Genomic DNA, 21,101 nt, shown 5'->3' with positions numbered 1-21,101 from the left:
TGAGGCAGGAGAATTGCCTGAACCCAGGAGGCGGAGGTTGCGGTGAGCCGAGATCGCGCCATTGCACTCCAGCCTGGGTAACAAGAGTGAAACGCTGTCTCCAAAAAAAAAAAAAAAAACTAAATAATAAATACTCTATTCATAAGTTGCTTCATCTGGATAAGGCATAAGTTGAAAGATGGGCAACGGAGATGGGGAAGCTCCATTTTACCTGTAAAATTTTATATATTTTAAAGAAAAAAAATCTATAACAAATATGGCATATAACTATATAAATAATTTTATTTTTATCTGTATATTTAAGATTTCTTATAAGAACACTTTAAAAACCAGAGAAGGTGCAGTGAAATAGCAAAAGCAATAGCTAATATTTATTGAGTGCCTACATAATGCCAGAATGATTCTAAGTGGTTTACATATACTAATTCATGTAATACTCATGTCAACCCCATGAAGTAGGCATTATTATTATCCCAACATGTCAAATGAGGCACTGAGACAAAGATGCTAAGTGTATTACACTGTTATAATCATTTGGAAAACAATTTGATAATACTAATCAATGGGAATAACATTAGAACTGTAAATCTACTTCAGAATATCTGTATGAGGGAAGTACCCAAAACCATAACAAAGATTTGTGTACAAAAATGCATGTGTTACTCTGTTGGTTACTCAAACAGAAATAAAAGTTCAAACACCTAAAATACAGAACAGTGAAATAGTTATGGAACATCTATCTGATAGACTATTATACTACCAATAAAACTATTTGAAAATAATTTTCAACATAAAAAAATGCTTACATTCTAATGTTAAATAAAACACAATTCAAAATTATTTTTGTTCCCAACTATGTAAAAAATATACATACAAGGCTGGAAGAAAATACAGAAAAACGTTATAATGAAGTTACCCATAGATGATAAAATTACAGAGAACTTTTTTTCCTTCAAGTGCATAAATTCACCAAACATTTTAGAATATATTGCTAAAAAGAAAAGTTACCAAAAAGAAAAAAACAAGGCACGTAACATTTATCTTCTCAGTCTTCCTAATCAATAGCACCAAACTATCTTCATAACTCCAAAATAATCCCAAATTGTGATTATAGCAAATTTGACATATAGCAAATATAAAGAGAACAGATAATTCTAATTTTAAAAAGCAAATTAAAAAACTAGACCTAGGCACAAAAACAGAGTTTTGCTTAGCACATAATAAACCAAAAAAGCCTATGATGTTTCTCATAATAGTGTTTACTTACGTGGCAATTGTGGTGTTTTACTATCATGTGAACGGTACTCTTCATGAGGAACAGACTTGTCATCCTAATTGCAAGAAAATTTATAATATAGTTAATTTATTATCACAAAGAACTGTAATGTAGAGGAGAGTCAATAAAATTTGAAAAGGTTGGAGGTTGAAGTGATATACAGGAACTCACCATTTTCACATGCATAGGTCTATCAAATAAAAACTGCCCATTAAACATAGCTGTTGTTGGTTCAGTCAAGGAAAGCCAGTTAAGATAACTATGTAAAATTATATCAGAACGCAAACTAATTTTTAATAATCTTAGAGTCCAACTATCTCTGATATTTTAATTAACATCTTTAATATGTATTGGTATTAGCCACTTTCATATACTCAGAAAAATATTCAATTCTTTGCTTTATGATTTTATTTCATAAGATATATTTTATTTTTTTGTATGAGATTATTTTTATTAGTATTTTTAAAAATACATTTCCATTGATACTACCAATATTTGAGTATTCCTCACCTTATGTTCAGATTACTGGAATGCATTTCCATCAGGTAATTCTTCCTTCAATCTTTTGTACCTCCAAACTAACTTATTAATAACTTCAAATTTAAAATAATTAAAATTCCATTTTTAGCATATTATTCCTCTGATTGAAAGGCAAAAAAATTCACCACGGCACGTGTATACCTATGTAACAAATGTGCATGATCTGTACATGTACTCCAGAACATAAAGTATAATAAATAAGAAAAAAGAAAAAAATTTAATTTTTTGTTACAATAAAATTTCTTTATATATATATTTTTTAATTGTACTTTAGGCTCTGGGGTACATGTGCAGATCATGCAGCACTGTTGCACAGGTACATACATGGCAATGTGGTTTGCTGCCTCCAACCCCCGTCACCTATATCTGGCATATCTTCCCATATTATCCCTCCCCAACCTCCCTACCCGCTGTTGTCTCTCCCCTAGTCCCCTCCAACAGACCCCAGTGTGTGATGCTCCCCTCCCTGTGTCCATGTTTTCTCATTGTTCAACACCCACCTATGAGTGAGAACATGCAGTGTTTGATTTTCTGTTCTTGTGTCAGTTTGCTGAGAATGATGGTTATTTTTAATTCAACCATTGAAAAAAGTAAACTCATAAGGCTTCACTTAAAGTAACTGCATTAATATACAACGGATTACACAATTGTTAAATGTATGTACAGAATTAATTACGGTAGGAAGAGAGAGAAGAAAAAACTTCATACTAGCCTTGTACAATATGGCTAATTCAAGTTTTAAAAGTGACTTTAGTACTTGTACCTAGTCAGGGTTTTATTTGCTGGAGACTAAAGTCTAACACACATCTCTAAGACAGGCACAGGCAACCTTAAATTCAATTACCACCCTCAAACCCCCGCCAAAATAATAGTATTAAGTTTCTTCAACCTCATAAACAATGCTAAAATGTCAGGATACAAATTGCTTGAACTGCCTCAATTGCTTGCTCAAAAGTGACAGTGCCCATTCCTCTGCTCTTGCCATCTTTGTCTTCTTTAATATCTGCCCGCTTTACAGTTCCAGCTATGCTGAACACTTCCTTTAGCTTCTTCCAACCAACTTTGAAGTCAAGCTTTATATAAAATTGTATAAAGTTACATATCTAATAAATCCCTCTCCCCATCTGTAAATACAAAAGAATATCTCAAAACCATAAAGAACTGTAAGCCTAGTTCAACAATACATCAATAATGTTCAAATTTAAAAACATCTTCAGTTGTTTAAAATCATTAAGCTACATCTACATTGTTCCTTATCCTCTTTTTTAAATTTCTAAAATCATCTCTCAACTGCTCAAACCTGTTTTGAAATTTGCACATCTATTTTTACCAAGAGAAATCCAGATTTTGAAAAGCATTGTTTTCACTGACTTTCAAATGCTTAGAACAAATGACAAACCAACTATGACATGCATATTCACAAATATCAAGGCTACAAAAAAGAAATCCATTTACAAATATAAACTGAAACACATATAATTAAATTTCAAGAACTACTTGAATGTGTATAAATTGCACAGATCAATGTTTAAAAAATCCAAATCATTTTATTTAAACTCTAACCTTCTGTGTGTGTGTATATATATGTATGTATGCATATATATACATCAGTTGGGTTTGAGTTTATAATAATCACTGTTTCACTTACTTTAGTTAAAAATAAGCAAAATGTTCTATAAACCACTCATTCATCTAATCAAATTATCTAATTATCTCTCTGAATGACCAATTTTAGACTAAAGCTTCAACTTACATTGGCAACAAAAATTGTGGAACCAAGTCTACCGGCCTGCAAATTACTGATGACCTCAGGAGGAATGTTGGGATTATTGAGAATGGAAGGTGGTAAATTCATCAACCCTGATCCCATATCAGGGACATGTCCTCCTGGAAACGATCCTCCTGTTCGTTGCAATGCCCTACGAGCATTTTCTCCATCAGGATCCTATAACACAATCGGATGTTAAATTCTACTAAATACATCAGTAATTCTATATAATTAAAATAACAACTTAAATTCTACAGTAGCAATCCTATCTGGCTCAAATTATTGACCCTCTTGAAGAGTGAGCTTTTTTCTCATCCAGAGAATTGAGTCCCATAAAAACCTGTGGGTAGACAAAAGATTTAAGTCTCCAGAGATGTCAGTTAAATAATTTTTTCCGATCACTAAAGTCATTTAAGAACTTGATATTAGTTTAATTTTGCTTTCACACTAGTGTACAAGTATATATACGCATAACTCAAAGAAGAGTGAAGCACTCACTGTGACTTTTCTTTCCAAAATGTAGGAATGGTGATTTTTCACTACTGGATGACCAATGGAATGCCAAATTTAGACTAATTCAAAGCTTTTCAATAGTAGAACAGACTGTTATAAAGCCCAAATACCAGGGTGGAAGACAGGATGACTGACTGTAATCTGTAAATTTTATTCCTGAACAAATACAATTATCCACCTTCCAAATTCCTACCTTCCTCAACAATGATTATAATCTGAGATAGGGGAGGGGAAAGATAAAGGAAGGCTAAGTGTCCAAGTGAGGAATGATATTAAACATTGTTTTTTGTTAGGTTCATTAATTTTGTAAGAGATACACCCTACCTTTAAACAAAACCAAAGAGACACAGACACAGACACAGACAGACAGACAGACACACACACACACACACACACAGACACACACACAAATGTACTTCTCACTCATCCCACTAGATGAATACAAAAATAAATAAATAAACAAAAACCACATAAACACATTGACAGACTATCATCTGCAATGCCAAACGATTGTTAAAGGTAAATATCATCATCACTTCTCCATCTTTAAGCTAAGATCAAGTGTAAAGGTAACCATCAAATCTACTTTGCTGGTCTCAGTCTGGGAATACTGCACTAATTTTTAAAAAGTTATATGACTTTAATAAATTCTCTAGGATTGCTGGAGAAAAGGTGAAAAGGTAAATGAAACAATAAAACCATTCTGGCTTCCAACATATTTCTTCAATATGAGGGAATAAAAAGGATTACAAAAGAAAAAATATATCAGAGAATGCTTCAAAATGTTTAAGTTAATAAATAATAAATTCTTTAGGTCTAAGGATTCAAAAAGAGGTAGAAATACAAAAATTAGGATAGTGGTTACCTATAGGGAAGAAAGATAACACAGAAGAGGTTTTTTGAACTATTACAGTAAGATATTTTGGTTGTTTGTGCTTATAACATTAACAAGGTGTATTGCTGTTTTGATCTTTTATACACACATGACAGAAATATATGCACATACAATACATGCACACATATATAAAACATATATAAAATAAAATTTATATAAAACAAATCACCTACTATATAACATGACTTTTATTCTTCTTTTCCCCTTGCTATCATCCTGCTGGTCACTGACTGCTATTGTTTTTGGAGGGCGTATAGTAGCAGTTTATAACTGATACTATTCTGAGTTTAATTAAATGAAAAAAATGTAATTCTAAAGACTGCTAAGGAACACTGGAAATATACCTTCCTTAGACTTACACTGCAGTAGCACTTCTAAGCATTCATTCCATCCACCCATCTATAAATCAGATATTCCAGGAAAGGGAACACCAAAGTGACATTAATCCCAAAAAGTCAACTGAATAAATCCCTCATCATTTAGCTAGGACAAATTAAGCCTTTTTTTTTTTTTTTCCTCTTAAAAAAGTTGAAAATGGCGGCATCCTCTACCAATTTGGATTAATATAACTCTAGGGTCCCTGCAATATTACTGAGGATCTACAATGTGCCAATGTGCTTCAACTTAAAAGAACACAATAACATGGCCTTGATATTTAGCATCCAATAAACTTTTTTTTCCAATAAAAGAAAAAAATACTAAAATCTGTAGTACTTATCCTTTGAAGAGGAAAAACATAAAACAGAAAATTATTAGATTGGTGCAAAAGTAAATGCAGTTTTTGCCATTACTTTTAATTCAAAGTTTTTTTAATGGCAAAAACTGCATTTACTTTTGCACCAATCTAATACAATCCTCAAAATAATCGTTCAGATTATTATAATTTAAAGAAAATTAAGATACCAACACATTTCTGAAGCACTGGCCCTGGCTTACGCATAAAAACCACCTAACAAATGACTGACACAAACCACAACAGTCAAAATTTTCTCTACTAATTCTATATATTCCTGTCAATAATTTTTTAAATAATAACCCCCCAGACTCCAAGAGGATTAGAATAATTTGGAAGCAGACTCAAATAAAGGGATCTGGGATACATGTTACATGTTGGTAGCATGGCCTTTAATTTCAAGCTATTCTCACTCTCAGGGACAAGAGACTCTTGGACAGGAATAACAATCATTATTATTACGGCTAACATATATTAGGTAGTTACAATATTTTGAGCACTGTGCTTAGTGCTCTGTATAATCATAACATCACAAGTATAATAAATAGCTAACATTAAACGGTTTACATTTATTAACTCTTTTATTAACATTTATTAACTCATTTATTAAGTTCCAATAGCACTATCAGATTGGTACTATCATTCTTCCCATCTTACCAATAAGAAAACAAACAAGAAAGGTTAAGTAATTTGCCCTGAGTTACAGAGCTTCTCTGATGCCAGAGCCTAAGTTCTTTACCATGTATCTCATTTAATCCTCAGAAAAATCTTATTAGGTAAATACAAGCACATTTCATTTCATTGTGTTGTACTTTATTGCGCTTTGCAGATACTGCACTTTTTGCAAATTGAAGATTAGTGACAATCTCGTGTCCAGCAAGTCTATCAGCACCATTTTCCCAACATGAGCTCACTTTGTGTCTCTGTATCACATTTTGGTAATTCATGCAATATCTCAACCTTCTTCATTATTATCTGTTATGGTGATCTGTGATCAGTGATCTTTGATGTTTTCATTGTTTTAGGGCGCCATCCACCATGCCCAAATAAAACAGGAAACTTAATCAATAAATGTTCTGACCCCTCCACTGACAGCCATTCCCCATCTCTCTCCCTTGCCTCAGGCATCCCTATTCTGAGATAAAACAATATTGAAATAAGGCCAATTAATAACCCTACAACGGCTTCTAAGTGTTCAAGTAAAAGAAGGAGTTGCAAGTCTCTCACTTTTAATTGAAAGCTAGACATGATTAAGCTTAGTGAGGAAGGCATATCAAAAGTTCAGATAGGTGAAAAGCCGGGCCTCTTGCATCGAAGTTCCTGAAGAAAATTTAAAGTGCTACTCCAGTGAACAAACGAATGATGAGAAAGTGAAACAGCCTTAATGATGTTTCAAAAACAGGTAAAAACACAAAATTTAAGACACTGGTTACCTTTGGGAAAGAAGGATAACACAGTAGAGAAGATGCTTCTTGAACTATTAAGATAGTTCAGTTGTTTGTGCTTGAAACATTTCAGTAGTCTGAAAGTTTCAGTGGTCTGAACAGAAGATCAAAGCAGCCTCATAATTACCTTAAGCCAAAGCCTAATCCAGAGTAAAGCCTTAACTCTCTTCAATTCTGTGAAGGCTGAGAGAGGTGAGAAAGCTGCAGAAGAAAAGACTGAAGCTGGTTCATCAGATTTAAGGAAAGAAGCAATCTCTATAACGTAAAGGTGCAAGTAAAACAACAAGTGCTGATGTAGAAGTTACAGCAAGTTATCCATATCTAGCTAAGATCATTGATGAAGGTGGCTACACTAAACAATATATTTTCATGTAGATGAAACAGTTTTCTATAGGAAGAAGATGCCATCTAGGACTTTCAGACTTAGAAAAGAGAAGTCAGTGTTTGGCTTCAAAGCTTCAACAGACAGACTGACTCCTTCATTACGGGATAATGCAACTGGTGACCTTAAGTTGATTTGAAGCCATGCTTACCATTCTGGAAATCCTAGGGCCCTAACTATTAGGCTAAATCTACTCTGTCTCTGCCCTATAAATGAAATAACAAGGCCTAGATGATAGCACATCTGTTTATAGAATGGTTTGCCAAATATTTTATTCCCACTGTTGAGACCTATTGCTCAAAATAATTCCTTTCAAAGTATTACTGCTCATTGACAATGTACTTGTCATCCAAGAGTGTTAAAGAAGATACGCAAGAAACTAACATTCACAGGCCTATTAACACAATATCCATTCTGTAACCCATGAATAAAGAAATAATTTTAACTTTCAAGGCTGATTACTCAAGAAATACAATTCATAACGTTATTGCTGTCATAGACTGATTTGTCTGATAGATCTGGGCAAAGTAAATTAAAAACCTTCTGGAAAAGATGCACCATTCTAGATGTCATTAAGAACATCTGTGATTCATATGAGAAGGTCAAAATATCAATATTAACAGGAGTTTGGAATAAATGTATTCTAATCCTAATTGATGACTTTGAGGGGTTCAAGACTTAAATGGTAGAAGTAAATGAAGATGTGGTGGAAAGAGCAAGAAAATGAGAAGTGGATCCTGAAGATGTCACTAAATTGCTGCAATCTCATGATAAAACCTGAACGAATTAGGAGTTACTTTTGGCTAAGTAAAGAAAGTGGTTTCTTGAGATGGAAGCTATACCTAGTGAATATGCTATGAACACTGTTGATATGACAACAAAGGATTTAGAATATTACATAAATTTAGTTGACAAAGCAGCAGCAGGTTTGAGAGAACTGACTTCAATTCTGAAGGAAGTTCTACTGTGGGTAAAATGCTATCACACAGCATCACATGCTTCAAGAGAAATCTTTTATGAAAGGAAGAGCCAATTGATACAGCAAACTTCATTGTTGTCTTATGTCAAGAAACTGTGACAGCCACCCCAAACTTCAGCAACCACCACCCTGATCAGTCAGCAGTCATCAACACTGAAGCAAGACTCTCCACCAGCAAAAAAGATTACAATGAAAGCTCAAATAATCACTGGCATTTTCAGCAATAAAGTAATTTTAAATTAAGGAATGTATGTTGTGCTTTTAGACATAATGCTATTGCACACTTCAAATAGAATACAGTATAGAATAAACATAACTTTTATGTGTACTGCAAAACCAAAACGTATGTATGACACACTTTATTGTGATATTTCCTTTATTGCAGTAGTCTGGAACCAAACCTACAATATCTCAAAGCTATGCCTCTATTATCAGTAGTACTACTACAGTTATGTAGGTTTAGAGAAATGAAGTGGCATGTCTAGACACACCACTAGAAAGTGATGGAATCAGGAATCAAATCATTACTATACTATTAAATGCCATGGCTAACTGATAGTACTGCTCTCAACCAATGATTAACATCAGTATTAGTACAGAATCTTCAGGTTCCCAAAGTTACACTAGCTATCTCTTTTAACACAGACTTTAGCAAGGATATGTTTGTAATAGGTCTGTAATCGAATTATTAAGATCAACAATCCAAAATAAAGAAACACATGAAGATGAGTGCTATTCAAGCCAGTCATTCTCAAGGTTAAACTGTAAAATTTTTTGTATCTTCTAGTCATTTTTTGTCAACCTATTTACACTGCTACAATTTTGTACAAAGAGAACATTTCCATTTTAGGGGATTCAAACTTCTAGTTATAAATTTCACTAACAGAGTTATAATTTTTATGAATTTTTAATCTAATATAGTTTCCAAGTAACATTCATAAAAAGTGAATATCAATTTTATTCAAAACCATAACAAATTTGCATTATTAAGTGATTTTTAATTATCAATTACAAAAATATTGTGTTTCTCAAATAACAAAATCTAAAAATAGAAAATGTCTGTACCAAATAAACTCAGCTCCTAAAGTTTATCCCCTTTGAATTTCTAGGTCCTGAATTTTTTTTATTATGTGCTTCCATTTTTAACAACTTGGAACAAATCAAATATAGGATAACTGCTTAAAAGCAAACATAAAATCATGTACAAGTAAAACTATCATTAATATATAATGCGTTAATAACCACCTATGCTTAAAAACAACATTGTAGTCAGACAAATATATTAACAAAATTGAAAATCCAAGGAAATCATGTCCTTCTAGACAAATGTTTAAATTCCAAATATAAGAAATCTTACCTCTTTAATATTCAGGGGTCTTCCACTAAGATCATATTTGTTCATAGTTTCTAGAGCTTTCTTTACAAATTCTTCGTCTTTGAATTCAACCACACTTAAAAGGGAAAAAAATTACAGGAAATGTTTATGTACTAATTTTTTTCCAATCAAAGTTTAATTTGACTTAAAATACTTAAAGAAAAAATTTCTTACCCACAACCCTATATCCAGGTAGATTTGTCAAAATATGCAAAAGAAAAAAAAGTTTTAGATCAGTACATGAAGTTAATAAATTCTAACATTTCAATCATTAAAAGCAATTAATAATATGGTACAATCACTTTTCATCTTTTATACTTCCAGAACATAACAGGCAAGTGACCATAAAGGTTCTATAAATTTTTAAATGTATCTATTAAAGATAGTAGAATCTAGCATGTAACAAGCTTGGAGCATATTTTTTACTTTTAGGTGACTTTTCTTTAAGTTAAAACTAATGTCACTGTACAAATTAAATCAACAGGAAATCAGGGAAATAACTAAAGTCTCCAATATACCTATCGTTATATAGTTACAAACATTTTCAAAAGATGTGTCATCTACAACATATTTTTCAACTCTATTAAAATCAATACAGCAAATAAATATTAATTTTATTTTTAACAAGTTCTCTATTAGATTAAAACTACCTTCACATTTAACAGCACCCAGTTGGAAGTATATAAAAATCATCTATAATAATAAATTAATTTGGAGAGTTATTTTAAAGAATAATTCCCTGTGATTGCCACTCAAAATCCCATTAGAATGTGATTACAAGTTTTTATTCATCATGCACCCAACTGGTTTTACTAGCATAAAATTAAACACTGTTAAGAGTTTTCCATTGTATTCTTCAGTATATTGCATTCTTGCTGCTAAAAATCAAAATATACTATCAACCAATTCCTTCTATGTCAATATAATCATAAATGTCATTCATACCAATTGGTCAGAGCACTGCCTCTTATGTAGTCCTGCAGGCTACCAAATTTAGCTTTACAGTAAAGTTTCAAAAATACATTCTAAACTAACACCTTTAAGCTATAGGCTCCTCAAAAAACTCAGGAATATTATCAATTCAGTGACTTTTAAAGTATCCTTGAAGACATCTAAATACAACAAAAAAAAAATCCTATGTTAAAATCTTATTGGCTAAGAAGAAGTATTACCTTAGAGCATTGGGAAAGTGAATGCCCTTTTTGAGTATTTTCAAAACCCATCCCTTCCAGGCAGCTAGGTGTTTGTAAAACTGTCACACTTGCTGGTAAAGAGCCTCAAATCTTGCATAATAAAGTAAAACAAAATGAAACTTAAGTTTCCAAAAACTGGTACAAGTATTATACAAAAAGTAAACTGCTGAGGAACTTTTAAACCTCAAGCAGATTATTGCCCACAGCACTTACCCTTGATTTTCCTTCCGCATCCTTAAAGAGCTCCACGTATGTAACCTCACCAACTACATAAGACATACAAAAGGAAGATACCAAGAAACAATACATTTAAACACCAATATCTTGCTTTACTGCACACCTGTGCACAACTCTACAGAGAAGCACCTATTATTCACCAACAATCAAAACCAGACCAACATACCTCCTATCAATGGCTATGTAAATTTAACTGATTTTCAGAAATGTACATCATCCACATTCTCTAGAAAAAGCTAACAACCCTATTAACCTAATTCATACTACAGATCATATTTTGGCCAGCATGATATAGTTGGTGAACAAATGCACATATACATACAAATGGTCCCTTAGCCTATCATATTAAAAAACTTCAACATTAGCACTTTTCAAATAACTTTGGTCAGCCTACACACAACAGCTGTTTTAAGGTGACTTTCTACCTGAATGTCTTCAATCATGTTTGCCATCAGTAAACTAAATTTACAAATCATGCGTCACAGCAAGCCACACACTTTCTAAATAAAGTCAATGAATAAAACCAATCAAATAGTTGTCACCTTACAACAGATACACCAATGCAATTTTTAAAAAAATTTATTAGAAGAGATCAGCCTCAAAACCAAGTACATAGTTTGCAGGACTGTTGAAACTCAATTTTTCAAGAGATAACAAAACTAACTTTTACAAGATCAAGTATTAAAATTATTTTTCCCCAAAACCAACCATGTATATAAGATGAAGATTTTCAGATTATTCTGAAAACAAAATTGCAACAGTAGTAATGCAATTTTAATTTAGAACTGCAAAGACAGCATCATGGCAGTCATGACAAGGCAAACAAAATAAATTCCACAGCCAGATTCCAGACTCCACCAAGATAATAACAAAACAGCTTTTGGAAAAAAAATAATCAGACCTTATTATTCATTCTTTAACAAGCTAAATTTATTACTTAACTAATGCAATAGCTCTTTTAAAATCTATAAAAACTTCAACTAGACAAAGCAATCACTTTAACAAAATTCTTGGTGGCATGCGTATGCTGGCTCAATACTATCCCACCAAAATGGCAAAAAGAAAAATATCCATACTACCTTGTAATGAAATTGTGTCAAGTGAAAGAAGAAGAAAAGATTAATTCACATGTCAAGAAATAAAAATCAATTTTTTGAGTCTGTGTGGCTCAGAGGAATAAAAATGTTTGTGTAGTTCCCTCCCCTGTCTATATGAAGATTATCCAACAGTGGGTTATTTCAGAGATAGTTACCTTTCTCTCTCATTAGATCTTTAATAGCTTGCCATTTCATGTCATATGGGATGTTGCTAATGAAAACTCTGTTACGATTTGGACCCTTCTTTTCTCCAGTGCCCGAATTCTTGTCTTTTGAATAAGGATGAAATCTATTGGCCTTCTTACTTCCTGTAGATTTTTCCTTTAAGTCAGATTTCTCTTCTTTCACTGATTCATCATTCTCCCTGTGAATTTTAAAAAATCAACCAAACAAAAACCCTCAGTTGTACTTCTAAGAATGGAAGTCTATATTAAATATTTCATATTTATCACTTCATAAAACTCTCCACTAAGCTAGACCTCAGCAAAGTAGCTGGAGAATCAGCCTGAGAGTTTTGTGATTACCCAGTGCTATTTTGAAGCAAGAATTTGACTTCTTATTTAACAGTCCTCATTTTTTTCCACATTAAATAGTTGTAAGCATCTAAACAATCACCTAGTTTTTCCTGTCACACTACTTACTTAATAAATGCTATTAGACTGGAATAGAGGGGAGAGCAGATAATTTTACCTCTAAGGTTATCTAAAACTGCCACCTTTAATTAACTTTCTGGGCATCATTCAAAACTTCTTTATAAACTAACTTACACAATGATACTCTGAAAAAGTTCATCTCTTAAAGATTAATAGTTTCTTCCCAGAACTTTCTCCTCCCTTAATTAGAAGCATAATTAAAATACAAACTTATGTCTAAATAGCCACATCTATATACGTATATGCTCAAATTACAACTCTCAAACTTTTTTCTATTCCCAATTTTGATCAATACAGAAAATTTATAAAATATCCTAATAGTTTATGTTACATTTTAACCTATAAACTAGAATAGTTTCATTAATAATATTACCTAGAATGGGTAATGTGGGAGAGAAGCATTACACAAAAGCAATGTAAGCCAAAAGTTTATAAACCTGATTTTTAATGAGGCCTTAACTAGAAAAAATTTAATTTATAACACTGTAATGACAATGCAACTCTATGATGTCATATGCCAACCATCCAAAAGATGTAGGCATCCACTTAACCCTATAGATAAAAATCCGAATTTATATTTTAAAATGCAATTTACTTTTCAAGATGAGTCTTTTTTTACAAAACAAACAATAGATTTTTTTTTTTTTTTTTTGAGATAGAGTCTCATTCTGTCTCAGGCTGGAGTACAGTGGTGAGATCTTGGCTCACTGCGACCTCTGCCTCCTGGGTTCAAGCAATTCTCCTGCCTCAGCCTCTCAAATAACTAGGATTATAGGTATACACCACCATACCCAGCTATTTTTTGTATTTTTAGTAAAGACGGGGTTTCACTATGCTGCCCAGGCTGGTCTCGAACTCCTGACCTCAGGTGATCCGCCGGCCTCAGCATCCCAAAGTGCTGGGATTACAGGCATGAGCTACCACACCCAGTAAATAGGTTTCTTTTAAATAAGTAAGCGCTCTAGTCAATTTAAAACTATTTTAATAACAAAACTTCCATTTTAAAGCAATTTTTCACAAACATTACTAATAAAATCACTGGGGATGACACCTAGCAATCTAAATTTTTTTTAAGCTTTCTGGGTTATTCTGCCAAGAAACCAAGTTTAATGAGCCAGGCTCTAAACAGTCTTCTAAGCCAAGCAATTCTGTTGATCCATACATTGCAATGCTCCACACATATCTCTAACTTTAGCAGTCATTTGTTACATAATACAGTGAACTTCATGAACACTACTCTTCTTTGTAGGTAACACAGCCACAAATACAGTAGGTAAACTCTATGAGAACCAAAAGTATCTGCTTTGACATCTATGAGAGCAAAAACTATCTGCTTTGGTATCAGCAGCACCTCGAATAGTGAATGCGTATAACACTGTGCTGTAATTTTTGAATGAATTAACAGTCAATAAAAAGGGATAACATCAGGAGAAATACCTAATGTAGATGATGAGAGGATGGACGCAGCAAACCACCATGGCATGTGTATACCTATGTAACAATCCTGCACAATCTGCACATGTACCCCAGAACTTAAAGTATATTTAAAAGAAGAACTCAATTAAAAAAAAAAAAAAAGGAATCCATACTCATCTGAGCACAGATGTTGCCAGAAAAACTGCTAGAAGAAAGAAAGAGACTTTTGGGCCAAACTTGCTCTGCCATCTTTTTTTTAGACCTTGAAAGGGACATCTTCACTATCAAACACATTCCTTCATCGGAAATGGCATGGCCTAGCGGGGAGTCTTCTGAACTGTCTAACTCTAGAAAGTACCTACCTGTCTGAACAGAGTGGCACTTTTGAAAATGGCAGTAAGCAGCCAAAAGGCACAAAAGCATTTTCTCTGGTTTCTGGGTACAGCAGATGGAAGAACAAACCTTTTTTTTCAGTTTCCCAAAGTGCCTGTTTATATAATAGGCTTAGATGAATTCAATGAATACTAAGACTCTATTCAGTAAGCAGATAGCTATATAGTCTCTAGATAAATACCCCTTCCTCTGACTATTTTCTTGCTGGATGAAACCAATTGTGAAAATTACACAAAGCTCTGAAGTACTTACAATGTTCTATGCTTGACTTGGGTGAGGTTACATAGAAGTTGTAAATATTTGCTTACAACAATCTGAAAATTCCATTAAAAAACAGTAACTTTATATATAATATCTTCTTTAAAATATTTACTCAAAGATGATCAGAGAAAGCAATTTCTTCATTTTCCCCAATTAGAAGCATCTTAAAAATAATGCTAAACTGCTCATCTATGATGTACTAATTAAAATTTATCTTGTATCTTCCCAGTGTATAACAAAAAAGAAAAAAAAATTATAAAAGTCATATCAGTTTAGAGGCTACAGGGATGATCTTAATTATTAAGAAACTGAGCCATAATTATTTTATTTCTGAACTATTTCTAAGTCATAAATACTTTGGAAGAGAAAGTAAAAATACATGTGAAAACTCTTAAGGAAATGACGCAACAAAATTCCAAAATATTGGTACTACATTCAGAAATCCATCCGCTAAATTCCCAAACTATTCATTTAGACAACCACTTTTACAATGTACCTAAAAACTCTAGAATAGCCAGAAAAATGTTATCTATTCTTAAAATCAAACTATGCCTATCTAAATTATAACATAAATTTCTGAAAAAAATCAACATCCAATATCAAAAGAAGAAATTCAGTTTTAATGTGTGATTTTAAAAGTACAATGGTGTAGTCTGAGATCCAGTATTAATCCCAGTTCCAGAGGAAAACTACCAGAGGGCAGTTCAGAGCAATAAATGCCTACATTAAGAAACAAAAGACCTCCAAGCCAAGTGCGGTGGATAACAACTGTAATCCTAGCACTATGGGAGGCCAAGGCAGGTGGATCACTTGAGGTCAGGAGTATGAGACCAGCCTAGTCAACATGGTGAAACCCCGTCTCTACTAAAAATACAAAAATTAGCCAGGCGTAGTGATGCATGCCTGTAATCCCAGCTACACAGGAGGCTGAGGCAAAGGAATCGCTTGAATCTGGGAGGCAAAAGGTACAGTGAGCCAAGATCACACTATTGTCCTTTTTTTAAAAAAAAAGCAGAGCAAGACTCTGTCTCAAAAATAAAAAAAGAAGATCTCCAACAACCTAACCTTATACTTCAGGGAACCAGAAAAAATAACTAAGTCCAAAGTTAGTAGAAAAAAGAAAATAACAAAAATCAGGGCAAAAATAAATGAAATATACTGGAAAAACCATAGAAAAGATCAATAAAACTAAGTTGGTTTTTGAAGACAAGCAAAACTGACAAAAGATTAAGCTATACTAAGAGGGAAAAAGAACAATCAAATCAAAGAAGAAAAAATATATAAAGAAATCAAAGAGGAGACATTATAACAGATACCACAGAAATACAGAGAATCATAAGAAATTACTATCACCAATTATACACCAACAAATTGTTATATTTAGAAGAAATTAATAAATTCCTGGAAACATACAACTCACCAAGACTGAATCATGAAAAATTAGAAAATCTGAACAGTCCAATAACAAAGGAGATAGAGACAGTAATCAAAAATCTCCCAACAAAGAAAAGCCCGGGAACTGATAGCTTCACTGGTAAATTCTACCAAACATTTAAGAACTAATACCGATGCTGCTCAAACTCTTCCAAAAAAAACTGAACATGAGGAAATTCTTTCAAATTATTTGATAAGGCCAAGATTACCCTCATAACAAAGCCAGACAAGGATCCTACAAGAAAAGAAAATTACAGGCAATAGCCCTGATGAACACAGATGAAAAATTCTCAACAAAATACTAGCAAGCTAAATTCAATAGCACATTAGAAGGATCACACACCATAATCAAGTGGTATCTATCCCAGGAATAGAAGGATGACATACATACATCAATAAATGTTATATACCACATTAACAGAATGAAGGATTTTTAAAAATCAAATGATCATCTCAATAGATCCAGAAAAAGCTTTTGACAAAATTCAACAGCCTTTCAAGATAAAAACTATCAACAAATTTAGTACAGAAGGAATGTTCCTCAACACAATAAAGGTCATATATGACAATCCCATAGCTAATGTCATACTTAACAGTGAAAAGTTGAAGGCTTTACCTCTAAGAGCAGGAAAAAGAGAAGATGTCCATGCTTACCACTTCTATTCAACATTGTACTAAAGGTCACAGTCAGAGCAATTAGGCAAAAAAAGGCAACCAAATTGAAGAGAAAGAAGTAAAATTATCTCTGTTTGCAGAAGATGTGATCTTATATAGAAAATTATTCAGAGAAAATTTTAAAGACACCACAAAAAAACCGTTAGAATAAATTCAGTAAAGTTATAGGATACAAGTCAACATTCAGAAATCCATTGCATATCTACACACTAATAATGAACTATCTAAAAAAATAAAGAACACAATTTCATTTAAAATAGCATCAAAAAGAATAAAATACCTAGAAATAAATTTAACCAAGGAAGCTAAAGAGCTATACACTGAAAACCTATGAAACAATGATGAAAGAAACTAAAAATAATACTAATGAAAGATATTCCATGTTCACAGATCAGAGGAATTAATATTCTCAAAATGTCCTTTATATTCAAAATGACCTTGTGATCTCTATCAAAATTCAAACGGCATTTTTCACAGAAATGGAAAAATTCCTGAAGTCCATATGAACTATAGAAGATCTCAAACAGCTAAAGCAATCTTGAACAAGAAGATAAAGCTAAAAGCATCACACTAGCTGATTCAAGTTACATTACAAATCTACAGTAATCAAAATAATATGGTACTGGCACAAAAACAGACACTCAGACCAATGGAACATAACAGAACACTCAAAAATACATCCCCAAGTATATGGTAAACTAATCTTTGACAAAGGCATCAAAAATACACAATGGAGAAAGGACAGTCTCTTCAAAAAATTGTATTGGTAAAACTAGATATCCACATAAACCAAAAAACACATGTAGTTACATGGTTTTAGGTGTTCTGTTTTAAATTTTTAATCCATTTTCTCCTAGAAGAAAACACAAGAGAAAAGCTCCATGACCCTGGTCGTGGCAATGATTTTTTTTTTATGTGACACCAAAAGTACAGACAACACAAGAGTAAACAATTCGGATTATATCAAAGTAAAAAGTTATTGCACAGCAAAGGAAACAATCAACAAAATAAAAAGGCAACCTAAGCAATGAGAGAAAACATTTGCAAATCATATATCTGATAAAGGATTAATATTAAAAATGCATAAGGTACTCATACAACTCAATAGCAACCCAAATGAAAAAATGAGAAAAGGACCCAAATAGATATTTTTCCAAAGACATACCAATGGCCAAAAGGTATATGAAAAGGTGCTCAATATCACTAATCATCAGGGAAATACAACTCAAAACCACAATGCAATATCACTTCATACCTGTTAGGATAACTATTATCAAAAAGTCAAAAGATAACAAGTATTGCTGAAGATGTGGAGAAAGAACCCTTAGATACTGCTGTGGGAATATACATTGGTACAGACATCATGAAAAACAACATCAAGGGTCCCCAAAAAATTAAAAACAGAACTACCATATGATTTATCAATGCCACATCTGGGCATACATCCAAGGAAAATAAAATCACTATCTCAAAGAGATATTTGCACTCCCATGTTCACTGCATCATTCACAATAGCCAAGACATGGAAACAACCTAAGTGCCCATTGACAGATAAATGGTTAAAGAAAACATGATATATATTATCTGTTGTATATATACAACACATCCACACTGGAATATTATTATTCAGCCTTACAAAAAGAACAAAATCTTGCCATTTGCAACAACAGAGATAAACCTAAAGGACATTACGCTAAGTGAAAAAAGCCAGATGCAGAAAGATAAATACTGCATGATCTCCCTTATACACAGACTCTAAATATGTCAAACTTGGAAGCAGAGAGTAGAAGGGTGTTTGCCAGAGGTGAAGGGCAGCAGGGGATAGAGAGATATCCTAAGGACACAAACTTTCAGTTATAAGATGAGTAAGTTCTGTAGATCTAAGGTACAGTGTAGTGACTATAGTTAACATAATGTATTTACTATATACTTGAAATTTGCTTAGAGAGTAGATCTTAAGTATTTGCAACACCAAAAAATATGGTAATTATGTGGGGTAATGGTCAAGTTATTTAGCTTGATTATGGTAATCATTTCACAATTTATTTGTATAACAAAATATCACATTGTACACTTTAAAATATACAATTTTCATCAATTTACCTCAATAAAGCTGGGGGTAAAAATCAAGCCCAGTTCTAGTCTTTGTTCCTAATATGATAAATATCACTCAGTTAAAGAACACATTACCTTGCTCCAATGCTTAATATTTTATAGTACCCTAATACTCAATCACTATACACTCAAAAGTTTTAATTAATTACACATGATTAATGAAGTTATAAAAACACTGCTCTTTTCCCTCCTATTCATTTTGAAGAAAAGGACAGCTAGTATACCATGTGGCATTAAAAAAGACTACAGCTAGGAAAACAGATCTTTTCTAAAGGTTTGAATAAGCAAACAAAATTCTCTGTATATGAGTTTCATAAGTATAAAAGTTCACTTCTGCAATTCTTCAACAAACATTTACTAGGCCTTAAGAACATAAAGAAGAATAAGACATAGTAGTCTCCCACCCTCAGTAACTATGGATTAACATCAGCAAATGTTATTTCAATCCTGATGACAAGCAGTACTCTGTTCGATTCCAAGCAATATATGATTTAGGGCAATATGGTAATTTTCATAATCAACAATGAATTATTTTTATTAAAAGTATATAGTAATCAACCCAAGGTTTATGTATTGGGGTTATCTACTCCTACTAGTTCACGTAGTCAAAAAAAAAAAAAAAAGATCTAGGTCCCTAGTTATTCAGTTTGAATGACCCATGCTGGACCATCATATATGTTCTTATGGAATAGACAGTCTAAGAAATCCCTGAGAATAAACCAGACTCAAGTCAATTTCTAGAAAAAGAGAAAGGGAAAGAGGTGAATTATAAGCAATATGGAAATAACCTGTATTTACCAGTAATATTTGTTCATTTCCTCACCTTATATTTTTCTCTTCCAAAATTAGAAAAGGATTCTTTCTCTACCTTTCTCCTCTCTCTTTTTCAGTCTTGCTAAACCACGATGAAACTTTAGAAGGGATTGGAGAATCTGATGGAGGTTTAGATACCAAACTTCCCCTATATTAACACTAATCATACTCAAGTTTAGGAGGGCTTCTCTCTGTAATTCAAGGCTGCACTTTTTGTTCAGGAGAAAAGGTGGCATGTACACTCGTGTTTAAACATGAACTAATAGCACATATTTTTAAATTTACCATTCCACCATTTTTCATTTCAATTTTTAATGCCATATCCCCGAAAGCCCACATTTTTGACAAGCATGGTAGAAAGCGCTTCATTCACCTTCTGGTTCCTCAAGTACTGAAGCGCACCACTTTTCATCCAGGAACAAACTCCACTAAGTTCCAATCTCTTATACCTGCACCTCTATTCTAAAAGCTGCTGCTGATCATATTCAAACTCATTTGAGAGCAAGAGTGTCACAGAGCTGGGGAGAGCTACCCCATCTTATCTACCACCAACTTTTACACAGACTGGTCCAGGTTTTACAATACTGTTTCAAACATTTTTATGCAAAGGTCAGAAAAACTTTTTTCCCTTGCCTATTTTACTGTGAGCCTATGTCTATAGCTTTCTGCTCTGAGGCATAACAGAGAAGGAAAAGGATGTTTTCACTAAATTAGTAACATACTTTCAACCTCAGGTTTAAGGAGGTAGGCATATGAAAGTAAGCGCTTAACTTCATCTCCTCCCACAGGACAAGAACAAAGGGGAGCATAACATTTCCCTAGAGCTAGAAATTATTATGGATTGGGGTCAACTAAATTCCTTATAGGCCCTGATGACAGCTGCAACCTTAAAAGTTTTGCTTCATTTA

The 21,101-nt window shown here is 32.9% G+C and overlaps 1 protein-coding gene across 4 annotated transcripts in view; it reads right to left on the bottom strand.

Moving 5' to 3' along the window:
* MYEF2 (myelin expression factor 2) overlaps positions 1 to 21,101 on the bottom strand; it is a 37,086-nt gene that overhangs the window by 14,799 nt on the left and 1,186 nt on the right. For all 4 annotated transcript variants that reach the window (XM_017545140.2, XM_017545156.2, XM_017545150.2 and 1 more), the window contains exons 2-9: positions 12,589 to 12,797; positions 11,313 to 11,365; positions 10,081 to 10,088; positions 9,889 to 9,982; positions 3,570 to 3,761; positions 2,736 to 2,889; positions 1,448 to 1,497; positions 1,268 to 1,331 (exon numbers count right to left, since the gene is read on the bottom strand). In XM_017545140.2, coding sequence (XP_017400629.1) covers positions 1,268 to 1,331; positions 1,448 to 1,497; positions 2,736 to 2,889; positions 3,570 to 3,761; positions 9,889 to 9,982; positions 10,081 to 10,088; positions 11,313 to 11,365; positions 12,589 to 12,797 — 824 coding nt within the window. The remainder of the gene's footprint in view (positions 1 to 1,267; positions 1,332 to 1,447; positions 1,498 to 2,735; positions 2,890 to 3,569; positions 3,762 to 9,888; positions 9,983 to 10,080; positions 10,089 to 11,312; positions 11,366 to 12,588; positions 12,798 to 21,101) is intronic.

This window comes from Cebus imitator, unplaced genomic scaffold, assembly GCF_001604975.1.
Source record: "Cebus imitator isolate Cc_AM_T3 unplaced genomic scaffold, Cebus_imitator-1.0 Scaffold9, whole genome shotgun sequence".
NCBI lineage: Eukaryota > Metazoa > Chordata > Mammalia > Primates > Cebidae > Cebus > Cebus imitator.
The sequence above is the reverse complement of the archived record's forward strand: the minus strand, read 5'-3'. Positions and strand labels throughout refer to the sequence as shown.